The following is a 13487-nucleotide window of genomic DNA, read 5'->3' on the forward strand; positions in this document are numbered from 1 at the left end:
GGTCATGGATTTTCACTATATGTACATATAGTAAAAACTTAAAATACCTTCTTGTGAAGACCAAAAGGCCTAGAGCTTAGATATTTTGCATAAGGCATTGTCTGATAGACCTCTACCCAGATTGTTCAAATTATAGCCCTGGGGTCAAAAATCGGCCCGGCCCCGGGGGTCATTGATTTTCCTCATATTTACATAGTAAAAACTTATAGTAAAAAACTTTAAAAAAATTTCTTCTAGCAATTGACAAATGCTAGAGGTTAGATACTTTGCATGAAACATTGTGAAGTGAACCTCTAGCAAGAATGTTCAAAATAATAGCCCTGGGGTCAAAATTGCCCCCGCCCCGGGGTCATTGATTTTCAATATATACATATAGTAAAAAAATCAAAAAAAATCTTATTGTCTGAAGGTACAAGGCTTAGAGCTTTAATATTTGTTAAAATGATATCATCTATAGGTACTCTACCAAAGTTGTTCAAAGTTTGCCTCTAGTGTCAAAATTAAAAGTGAACTTTGATATCAGCTGACCTAGATTTTGACAAAGTGTATTACATGTTGTCCTTTGATGCAGTCATGAAATTTTAGGCTGTGTGAAATATGACCTTCACCACCAAATTCACTAGACTCAAGTGCATTGATATATTCCTACTCTGATCTTTTATTGAGTTAACAATAGATTTAACCACTAATCTGATAATAAGACTTAGATATGCATTATGACAATCTTCAATTGTATAGAAACAAAAAAAATCTGTTCCTACACTACTATTTAGTGTTGTATAAATGCGGTGGCATAGCATTTTTCTCAAATGCAATCTTGTTTTTCGATTTATCTTTAAAGAATTTTACTTAAAAGAATTCCTATTGTTTTACTCTAATTTCTTTATTTCATTAGAGATTTACTTGTTCTTCAAAAATATTTTCCATATCATCATTCGCATCATATGCCATAAGGCTCATAACTTTTGTATCAATTTTTCTAGAATTATCCCCCCCCCCCACCTTAACCTGGTCCCCTATTTTTACTCTAAACTGTTTTATTATCCAGAGCTACATTTCACCTTCAGCTTGTATCCATAACTCTTGCACCTATATTTTTCTATATTATTACATTTTGAACATTTAATTTATTAGAAAACTATGTTTACTTTACTTTACATCTAATGTTTACTGTAGAGATAATAAATCTTTGTCATCGCTCACATCATGAATAACAAGGTTCATAACTCTAGGGGTTTCTTTTTCAATAGTTATCTCCACTTTGAACATAAAATTTTGGTTCAAAATAATACTTTTTACTTTTGAGGGGTTCTTTTAAATATATGAAGATATATTTGTAATTTAATTGATTTGTTTTCTGCACCTAGTGTTTAATTAGTCAAGCAGGCTGTCTTCTCTAACATCTCGTGTTCATTTCTTCCCTACAATGATGACTAAAAATGTGTTAAAATCATCAACAAAATATACAACAAACTAAAGTGATGACAACACAACAAAAGCTGAGGGTTCAGTTTAACTAACTTTTGAACTTGATGAAATATCTTGTGAGAGACCTGCTTATAACTAAATTGCTTTGATGTTAATGTTTATAGGGTTATGGAAGATTGTGTTTTCTGCTATACGCTTGGCTTTTAATTTAATAACCTGTCATTGGCTAATATTTTAAAAATTGTAATAATATACTTAATGTAATGGAGAATCAAACTTGCAACCCCTGAACTTATGGTTGCAAAGTGTTACCTTAGTGACTTTTCTACAAAAATATCAGACCATTGATATTATATGACTTCATGACTTTTGGTTTTTAACTTTCATCTTAGCTCGATAATGCGAATGGAAAATTCTTGCCAACTTATCTTTATCACTTTCGTGTCCACTTCCTGGAACCAACCAGTACTGGTGTCATGACATTTAGATATGATAATTGGATTAATATATTACAATATTATTAGGGTATTAGACTGAAACCAATTGGAGACTTAAGTTACGAATTATCCTTTGACAACAGTAAAGAGACCAGCCAACCTGCACATCCATGCAAAATAATATACTCCCAATGATTTATTACTTAAGTTATTGAACATATATAAAATGATCAAATGCACGCCAGAAGCTCGTAAAATACAAAATTTCAATTTGTTCATTTAATTCAGTATGCTACAGAAACTATTATTGTTTAAAATCCTCTTTATATAACTTAATATACACTTCATTATGATAATTATAATTTAGTCCGATTATTTAATTATGTTGTTACATTTTTTTTCTCTCAAATATTGTTGTTAGTGAAAAAATACCCAAAGTATTTGTACATTATTTAGTTAGTTTTGCATGTACACACGTAGCTTACACCTTTTAGGCTTGTGCCACGGTCTGATGGTCTGTGTTGTCATTAGTGTACAAATGTACAGAGCATATAACTACAATGCATATTACTTTTTTTGAAACATAGAAATTTTGATAGCACTAGCAAAGTAATTTATATATAAATAAGATACAAAGTATATTTATGTCGTATAGCACTTTAATTAAGTTTAAAATTATTGAATTCGGACAATGTGACATGAAAATTCAATGGAATTATGTTTAACTTAAGAAAAAAGAATATTTTTGCAGGGGCTTTGTTTTTTATTATCAAAGAACTAAAAATACTCAATCAGCTATACATCATACTCGCTACATATAAACATGAAATAAATGTTATCTCCAGAAATAAATGAATGCATCTGTTAAGCATACATGCAACATTTTCCCATGTGCTTTATATAATGTAAGCAAGTTCTAAAATTCTGAAAAGTTTTTATCTTTAAAACTTAGTCTCCCAAAGCCAGAACTTTTATTACAGACATATTTATATAGCTCTATGCACAAAACAAATAGTTTTTGTTAACATTGTTGTAAGAAAAGGAAAAAAAAAAATAATGGCCTTAATTAATAAGACTGATTTGGTTTTTGTAATGTTTTTGGTGTCTTTACATCTAAGACACATTGAAACTTGATCTCCTGAAAGGCAGTGTTGTTTTTTGTTGTTGTTTTTTTTTCTGAGTACTGTAAAACAAAATTACCCCTTAATATGATTTCAAAAGCAAGTTTATCTGTAATGGTTAAAATATGATGTTTTGATTTCAAGAGACCTGTTGAGTAAGTTTTCACAAATTTTCAGTGCAGTAATTAGGCAAACATGTTAATGCTGTATTGTCAACATAGTTTGACTGAACTTTCACAATTTGCACCTGTAATTTATAGAAAATGTTGTACAAAATTAATGGAAAATCTGTTTTTGGATGTATTTGTTTAATGTATATTTTATAGATATGTAAGCTGCTAAGCTTATTGAATAATAAACTAAAAGGTTAACTTGAATAGTTTTGATTCTTATTTTTTGTGTTGTCTCCCTTTTATTAAATATGAAAATACTGCAGGATTGTAACATGTTTTTTTTATCATTGGATAACTATGATGTAATCATGTTCCTAGTATATTTTTATTTATTTATTTTAGTTTAATCATATTTATTGACTTTTTATATATATTCGTACATAAAATTTCGCAAAAATACACAAATTATATATACATGCATTAATGTAAATATATACAGAAGGGTTGGGCCAAAAGTTACATATGGACATTATCGAGGGCACTCCCATAAAGACGCAATGAGTGAAATAGTATGAATCTGTACTGTATATTTGAATCAAAGAAAAGAAATTCATACTCATTTAGTCATTTGCTATAATGACATATAACAGGTTTTATGGTGCTGTATAGGAGTTGGGTCATACAACCCAAGTCTAGTTATATGGCTCATTATAAGCGGTTGAAGCGTCTCTAGCTATGGTTATATTACACACAACACAATCATATGACCTTTCACAAATCACAATACAACCATATAACATTTCACAAATCGAAACAGAACAACCATATAACCTTCACAAATCACAACATAACCAAATAATCTTTCACGAATCATAGCACAACCATATAACCTTTCACAACACCACAACCAATAACCTTTCACAAATCACAACAAAACCATATAACCTCTCACAAATCACAACACAATCATATAACCTTTCACAAATCACAACACATGCATATAACTTCATAAATCATAACACAATCACAATATAACCTTTCAAAAATCACAACACAACCATATAACCTTTCACAAATTCACAACAACCATATAACCTATCACAACCATATAACCTTTCACAAATCACAACACAGCCATATAACCTTTGGGGGGAAATTGCAACACAACAATATAGCTTTCACAAATCACAACACAAACCATATAACCTTTCATAAATCTTTGTATTATTGTTTTGAATATGCAATATAGGAAATTTCCTTTATTTGAGCAGAAAATGAAAATTATACCATGAAATTACAGCGGCCCTGTACTTTCATACGTACATTTGTATACACATCTATTTGGGGGAATAAAAACCGTCATGTTACAAAAAATTGACCTTACAAACATGCAGTTATATGATACTTCTGATTCATTATTTGTTCTAACCGAAATAATATAAGATTATTATACTTTGTTGAGTACAATACTGAATTCCATTGGAGGAGCATACAGCTGTCAAACCTATATTGGACGGACCGCTGTTTTACATATGATTTTTTTTACCCTGAAAAATAAAAATGAGGCTAGAATTTAGGTGTGCATGGTGTGCATCATGCATCTGAAACGCTGGAAATGGAAACGAGGCTTATTTGATAAGATTGGATAATGACTTCTTTTGGAACATCACGTGTTCAGAAACACGCTGAAAGTTCTATGGTTACATTATGTTTTATAAGGTGTGAAATAGTGTTATATAAAAAGAGAATACCACAAAAATGCTGACAATGATAGACTTGTTATTTCCGTTTCAAATCTCTAGGTCTTCTATAGTTTAGAATTACAGTTATATCTGTCTTTTATCAAGGGCATTGTGTACAAGTTAAGTATATTGAACGATTCAATAAAGTTCTATTAATAATAACCTATTTGCGAGATAGATAATTTTAATGGTTTCTCTTGTCAAAAAGAAAACCGTAATTCGTTCTCTCGGATATATTACCAAAACAAATAATGTACTAGATTTCAGACATTGGATTATTTACTTCTTGCAATACATTTTCTTTTCTTTATTTTTAAGGTGTTTAATACTTGTCTTAAATAAAGTATTACAGACGAACCTTCCACGTATGACCTGTATGTGAAAATATTTGATGAAGGGTGCGCCGGACTCTTTAAAAAAAGCCAAATTGCATTTTAATTAATCAGTAGGAAAATGAAAAAGATATGTTTTAAGCGACAGGTTCAATATATAAAGGTGTTTATTCAGAGAGCATCCTTGACACACAGGTTTAACTGTAAAGAAACTCATCTATATAAATACAGTTATATCCGTAAAAACAGTCCATACACTGGAAAGATTACGTCAGTTATATAACTGGCTTATCATGTAGTAATTTTTATCAGAAATAATGTTCTCTTTTACACAGGTTTGGCTGTAAAGTTACTCTTTTATATTGATACAGTTATATCCGGTTAATCAGCCATTCTTTTGCTCCATGTTCTCCTATTTCTCATCTACCAGACAGGTCTTTATGTTCCTCATAACCAGCACTACGGAATCCCTCCTCGTAACCTTTCTTGATTTTGGTATACTGGTCATAATCTAACTCTATCCCATACTCGTCTGCCATCTTCCGTACACTACGAAAACCTGAATTTATACAATGCAATAATAATACATTGCTATCAGTTATAAGAAAAAAAATCCGGGTTCGATTCCCGGACGGCGCGGTCACTATCGTTGTGATGTGGTGGCACTGGTAGGTTCCACTCCGGATCATGGCAGTAGGCCACATTGTATGATTGTGCGAATGACCGTAGAAAGGATTCCATGACCAATCGCAACGAAAGTGTCATGCGCCGTCTGGGAATCGAACTCGAGTCGCCCGATTCACAGTCCAATTCTCTACCAATTGAGCTAAACGGACAACTCTCTATCGTTCTGATTTATCATGAAATCCTTATATACACAATTACTCGCACTTCTGCAACTCTGGCTTGTACAGAAGTTACCCTGGCTTGTACAGAAGTAATCATTTCCTTGCAAAAGTGAAGGCAACTAGTACTGATAAATTGCTTGACAGCATGCCCAGGGAACAAATCAGTGAGTGAACTATGCTCTGATAATTTTAAAGTGGCGTTCTGTCGTAATCTATAGAGGGTAAACTATCAACACCACCATTGTCATAGATCTGCCAAATGGTCCGCCCGCTTAGCCAAATAGGGAGAGCATCGTATTAGGAACCCAGTTGACGCTGGATTGAACTTCGGGCGAATCGTCAATTGATTTGGACATGGAGTGTAACGGAAATTTATCTTATAATATGTTAGATGAGTAGGCCCGGCAGTTGCTGAGAAATTGGTAATTACTGGTTAGTTATCCAGGAAAGTCGTTGAGGCGGATCGGCTATCGAGATATGACAATCGGCAAATAAAAACAAAAATCAACAAAAAATATTCTACAAAAAGAAAATTGACGTCATCTAAATAATAACATTTCTTAATCCGACCACATTAAACATAAAGAAATAGCATATTATCCTGTGGATAATCATAAGTTCTCTCGGACTTTTCCGTTACACTGCGGGTATGGGCCGTGATTGTGAACAATCGGTGAGGTTTTCCGAATGTGTAACACTAAGTAATGGAAATGTTATATTGTTTACCATGGAGTCATTTAAAATGTCATGATATGAGCAGAGCCGCAACATGACAAAACAAACATAGTGCGTTTGCGACCAGTATGGATCCAGACCAGCCTCCGCATCCGCGCAGTCTGATCAGGATCCATGCTGTTCGCTTACAAACTCTATAACAAGTAGAGAAACCGATAGCGAACAGCATGGATCCTGATCAGACTGCGCGGATGCGCAGGCTGGTCTGAATCCATGCTGGTCGCAAACCCATTTTGTTTGTTTTGTCGTGACGCGGCTCATAAAAATATAGATTTTAAAGATATTGACTTACGTGGATCTCTGTTTAAACATATATCACGATAGTCCCTAAGGTGCCAGCATACCGTCTCGCATACTTTATCGCAAAATTTCTTGCATATTGCCAAACAACAACACAACAACATGCAGACGAAAGAAAACAGGAATATCACTTTGATGGCATGCTTTTGCCAGCTTTTTGCAAACTTTTCGAACTTCGTCTCCTTTTTCTCTTCACCCTAAAAGTAAAATTATTCAAGTTTCTAAAACACTGGAATGTGCAATAATTTAACATTTTATTTTGTCTGCTATACGATTACATTTATTGCATTTATGGCATCATTAGCAGCATAACAAATATCACGTGATCACGATCTCTTACAATGATCTATCGCTGGCGGCATGGCCGAATGGTAAATGAGTCGGGTTATATAGTTTAAGGATTTGCTGGCGGCGTGGGTTCAAACCCCATCCTTTAGGCTAGACACTTTAAATACACTCATTGCATAGTAGAACCTATACTGGATGGTTCCAAGAACGAATTCTGGGTTTTTTCTGGTGTATATGACCTTATATAGCTTCTAACGCAATCGAAACTAAAATAAATTCTAAATATTGAATATGTGACCTTTAAGTATAGGCATAGATCTAACTTATTGAAACCCAGACCTGTTACAGTATTTTCTACCCTCATCAAAGTACAAGAATAATCAAAGTACCGGAATAACGTAATCTTTCCCTCCGTTTTCCCAATCGTAGTTCTCTTCATAATCCCATCGTTTATGGCGCCTAAGACTTGATTCTTGCTCAGCATTTTGTATCAATAAGCTCTTATTTGTACTGCCGATGTCATGAAATTGTTGAGTAGAATTTTTATTCATGTGACTTGAAAGATTTGTTGCTTTTGACCGACCTTGTGCAGCTGCGTATAATTTACGTTTCAGTAAAAGCTGTTTCCAAAGAATTTTAGACTGTGCCTTTTGATAAAGTTGTGAAAAGGTATCACCGCGTCTGCGAGAATTGGGAATCAGACCTCGTCGACGAGAGAGAAGTTTCTGGTGTAAAGTCTGGTCGGCACTGGGAGAGGTTGCTGAGGAAGACTTGGACGTTGATAGGTTGTTACTCGTCGTTTGATCTAGATAAATACAGTATTTAGAACTGAGTAACCTCACACGGATCAATACATATGAGCCGTGCCATGACAAAACCAACATAGTGGGTTTGCGACCAGCATGGATCCAGCTTACAAACCCTAATATGGATGCGGATGCGCAGGCTGATCTGGATCCATGCTGGTCGCAAACACATTATGTTGGTTTTGTCATGGCGCGGCTCAATAATATCCAATACTGCAGAAGAGTAATTATTGTATATATAATATTAGAGCTTCAATTTAGCTTTGAAAATAACAGAATATTCTTCTGAATAAAGAATAATATTGCTCAATAAGAAAGTAATTTTGTTCAAATGTTTAATAAAGTGAGATCTAATTACAGCTATAGATATATATAGTTCTGAGGGGATAAGGCGCCTGTAGCCAAATGGTTAAGGTAGTTGGCATCAAATCACTTGCCTCTCGCCACTATGGGTTTGACGAAGTTCAGCAAGAGGACAGACAATGTAGAAATGAAAAATAAATATCAGAAAAGTAATTGAAGTATACTATAAACAGTAAATATTCAAATAATTATTTTAAACGCTTTATAACAAGGGCCTCAACGCTGTTTAAAGGAAGGGTTCATTTTAAGAACTGCCGGTCACATGGTGGAGCGACGAGATGCCATGAATCGGTCCAAACACTCTCCAAACACTTCAAACAAGACATAATATCAGCGGCTAATGAGCAGAAAATTTACTGCCCGTTGTTGTTTGATAGTTTGTTCGCTGTATCAGTGTCTACGGCATGAAGGTCAACGTCATACTTCACAATAAGGACAATCAGCCTATCCCCCCCCCCCCCTTCTTAGGCTACGCCACTTCATGTGATTTTACATCGGAATTATGAACACTTCCATAATATAGAGATTAGCCGAGTATGTCAAGTGTGTTTTAAAAAATATCTACGTGACGTCTATGGAAGCCATCGTAACTTACCGCACAAATATAGAATCAGCATTAGTAGTTTCATTGTTTCTGGTATGTCACTTGACGCCATTTTGTTTGTATGACGTCATACAAATTAATTTGACGTCATTTACATGACGTCATTAAATCATGAAGTTTTGATCCACGTTATTACCACGTTTCCTTGCAACTCAACTTACCTAGACCTGTGTCTTCAAGAACCTTGCCAGTTCACTTTAAACTTGCAACGATTGTTTGTTAGATTCTATATATACATGTATAATGATGATACTTATGGTGAGATCTAAATCAAAAAAGATGTAAATCTAAATCTATGTCTAAGAAGGTAAATCAATATTTATAGAGTCTACTGTAAGTACTAAGGCTTCAGTTTTTCAAGACAAGTGTTTCATTCTAGGTGAATATTGTCTTTGAAATTAACAGACTTTCCGATCGTTCATAAATGAAAAGATGGGACAATCAAGACATTCATGAATTCATAATATGATCATGTAGAATATCTATATCTAGATAATTAAACAATGTATTTAATATCTAATTTAATAGATCTCGTTTTAATTCATTCGTAACGAAGGGAGATAAATCAAGGTATAACTGTAAAGACGCATATCTGAAGGTTAATTCCCTTCGCATAGTTGTTGCAAAAATACATAGGTCTATATATAAATTTAATAAATATTATGATTATAAGAATGGATACTGCCAAAATTTCCATATATTTGTGTCATTTTTTTTCATCTTCGCCTAATATTTTTAGAAAATGTTTTAAACGTCACGCCCATTATTTGAATATTGATTTATGACGCCCCTATTATTGATTCATGTGGCCTTTTTATCTAAAACCAAAATATAAGTTCTAGTTAGGCTGTAGTGAATGTATATTCTAATAATTACAACGTAACATTTTGAAAATAAAATCAACCGTTAGTTACATAATTTAATAAAATAAAAAGCATACGATAAACTACATGTACTATAATTGGCCTTACAAAAATAACCGCGAAACCGATACAAAGTACATGTACAGTAGACTAGATATGCAAAAAAGGAATGTAGTTCATTTTGACCTGTACAAGTCGGCCTACATTTTACGCTGAAATTAAAGCGTTAGCGTTATTTAAATTAACGTGCCCATTTTCAGTATGAAAGCTAAAAAATCTCGTAAAATCAATTCATTTACGTGCAGAAAAGTTTCTGGCTGACATCTGAATATTTGTCCTTGGTACATTATTATTCATTGTATTATATGTTTAAATAGAAAAACAGATTATATGATAGACACATGTTACACTCAATATATTCTCGATTCGATTGTTTATCAATGTTGATGTACTCTTTTCAGTACACGCACGTTGTGCTTATATTCTATTTATAGAATTATTAGCATGTCATTTCTTACAAGGTTTTTAAAGAGTCGAAGAGTCGTGGTAGGTCTTTAATAATGAACGTCAGTGTTAGTGTTTTTTTTTTTTTTTGTTTTTTTTGTTGCTCTATCTGAGCTTTTTAAGCCCCTTTTTAATCTGTATCTCTGTATTTCTGCTTTTTTATGTGTTCTGACAAATTTAAACAAGCGCGGCTGTATTTCTGCTTTTTTATGTGTTCTGACAAATTTCAACAAGCGGCGGTAATTATATATTATTATATGTAATATGTGGCATGACACGAGTTCTATATTCAGGACACGCTGATTTCTCTATTTCTCTTTTTAAAAAAAATACCAGGTGATAATGTAAGCACAGAACAGTGGCATCCTTGACATTTCATGAAACCTAACGAAGCGTAACTTTCCCTTTTCCTGACATTGGTTTCATTTTTTTAAGCACAAAGATTAATAGACATAATTGAAGATGGTTTCTACATACGATAGATTAATAACGATTAGAAAAAACATGTAGACCTACTTATTATACCTGCCACCCTCCCAGTTCCATCAGTTCCATTCGCTGCTTTACCCGCTAAAATAATCGTCTGCAACGCAGGTTACCTTCTTTTATTTTTCGCTTAAAAATGGCCCAATAGATTAACATTGTCAAAGAAAAAAGATCTCTTTGTTTCTGTAAACAACAGACCTACGTTGTTTTTGAAAAATACAAAAATTAATGAACAATATTTTATAGTGCGAGATGAAAAAAAAAAAAATATAAAAAAAATGTTCGAGCGTACGTAGTTACTTCCCTTGGACTGTTAATGACTTCATCATATCATCATTTATGATTTAAATATATTTAGTTTTAGATCTACATATGAAAAGTAAACATGAAAGATTCATGCTATTCATTTGCAACAGCGTTCCGTTGATCATAGCCCTGATAAGGATATTTCAAACGGTATTGTTTCTGCAACTGCAACTTACATATTCACAAATCAGGCACGCTCTCACATCAAACGGAAACAAAACAAAAACGCATTTAACTCTTTGCATCTTTGTTCGGTTCGTAATTCTTTCATGTTATTTTCATTATTATAAACAAAAACGTGACAATCAATCAAAATGTATACCTTCCGGTAACGCACTTAAGTAAATATCAAAGTGTTGGTTTAATACTATATATAATCAAAAAGAAGTATATCTATTGTACTTATCGTCTTGCAAAAATCAAAGAAAGTTTAAAAATAAACCTAGACACGCTTGATTGATTATCATAGGCAGCTTTCATGCTAACTTTGTACTTTCTCAGCATCAGTCGCATGCATATTTTCTTATCAACTTTTTCTCCTTGAATCAATATACTTGTTTATTTTATCTTTCGTATTGTTTTTTGTTGACTTATCATAAATATATGTATATATCTATATAGATATATCTACGTTCCACTCGTCGGTGAATTACAAGAATCAGAGAGTCAGTAACCTTGTCAGCAGTTGAACTGTATGTCGGCCGTGCGTTATTCAGCAGACGATTATTGTTAGATCTATTTTAGTGCGCATGCGCCATTGCCTCGCCGCAGAAAGGCGGTGAATGACCGTGATTAAGGTCGCATTGACACAAACGACCCAGTTCAAATCGACCTAGCGTTTTTCTCTGCGCCTAGTATGTATGTATTCGCTGTGATACGGGAACCAAACTATTCGAATCGTCTGTATGGTTGCTTTGCGTACATTTTGATTTACTAATTTTGTTTTAAGAGTACATTGTGTTCGAACTATTGATGTTAAACGCTTGGTATAGGTAAAAGTGATACAGATTTAAATGTGGTAGGATACTTTTAACGCACGTAACTATGTAGGGTAAGTATTTAGAATTTCTTTCTTTATTGTTTTATTTTTATTATAATTTAAACTAATACTGCAATTTTCCTATCGATAATTTTGCTCTTATATGATTATTGTTTGGAATTGAATGATTATTATTCCACATGACGTTATAATAATAGAGCAATAAGTTGGTTATGTGCGTTTGTTTGTTTATAATATGAGTTCTTTTGATATAAATAAACCAATAGATAATTAATTGATTTACAGGAAGCATAATATATTTTAGTTTTTACCGAATTTGAATTTTTGTACTTTTATTACCGCCAGTATGTTTGTTTCCAAAATTTACACATCTGTAGATATATTATTAACGGATAGACAATTAAATGTAAATTAGGTGTAAGAAATAAATGAATCAAGTGTATACTAGCAATAAATAAATAAATAAATAAATAAAATAGAAGAGAATAAAATAAACGAATAATTAAATTAACAAACAAGCAGAATGAATGAATGAATGAATGAATGAATGAATGAATGAATGAATGAATGAACGAACGAACGAATGAATGGTGTGCGTGAAAATCATATTAACTGCTTCCAAAAAGTTATACATGTTAGATAAGAACAAATCACATTAAAATGGTAACGTATTTTATTATATTTTTTTACATTTCAATGAAATAAATCAAAATAACTGAATTTGTAATTGAAACTATCCTATTTCATTTATTTTTACAATGATATTTTTACTGGAATGTTCTGAAATGCGACTCAGAATTGATGCTTATCATTGTACTTTCAAAATTTATTTTATAAACTACTGTTTTAACGAATACATGCAAATCATCCAATCAGTCAATCAATCAATCATTCTGTCAAACAATCAATCAATCAATCAATCGATCATTCTTTGAAACAATAAATAAAGAAAGAAAGAAAGAAAGAAAGAAAGAAAGAAAGAAAGAAAGAAAGAAAGAAAAAGAAAGAAAAAAATAAGTAAATGAAATAATAAATAAATTAAAGAAAATAAATGATATAAATAAATAAATAATTAAACGAATAAACAAATGAATAAATGAATAAAATAAATAAGTAAGTAAATAAATAGATAAAAATGAATGAATAAATAAAAAAGCAAAAAATAAGTAAATAAATAAAAAAGAAAGAATAAATACGTACATAAATAATTA

The 13487-nt window shown here is 32.3% G+C and overlaps 2 protein-coding genes across 2 annotated transcripts in view; one reads left to right on the top strand and one right to left on the bottom strand.

Annotated features, from left to right (window-relative positions):
* Nucleotides 1-5319: 5319 nt before the first annotated feature.
* Nucleotides 5320-9242, bottom strand: LOC132746608 (uncharacterized). Its single transcript, XM_060735814.1, has 4 exons — nucleotides 9109-9242; nucleotides 7734-8149; nucleotides 7049-7253; nucleotides 5320-5732 (listed from the first exon to the last, which is right to left on the bottom strand). The coding sequence occupies exons 1-4, from the start codon at nucleotides 9167-9169 to the stop codon at nucleotides 5593-5595; spliced, it is 822 nt and encodes a 273-aa protein (XP_060591797.1). The 5' UTR covers nucleotides 9170-9242; the 3' UTR covers nucleotides 5320-5592.
* A 2816-nt stretch (nucleotides 9243-12058) lies between these two features.
* Nucleotides 12059-13487, top strand: part of LOC132746620 (ecdysone-inducible protein E75-like) — a 54363-nt gene continuing 52934 nt past the window's right edge. The window contains exon 1 of the mRNA XM_060735831.1: nucleotides 12059-12327. The gene's annotated coding sequence lies outside the window, so the exon portion shown is untranslated. The remainder of the gene's footprint in view (nucleotides 12328-13487) is intronic.

Source organism: Ruditapes philippinarum, unplaced genomic scaffold, assembly GCF_026571515.1.
Source record: "Ruditapes philippinarum isolate M1 unplaced genomic scaffold, ASM2657151v2 ctg1759_1_1_1_1, whole genome shotgun sequence".
Taxonomy (NCBI): Eukaryota; Metazoa; Mollusca; class Bivalvia; order Venerida; family Veneridae; genus Ruditapes; species Ruditapes philippinarum.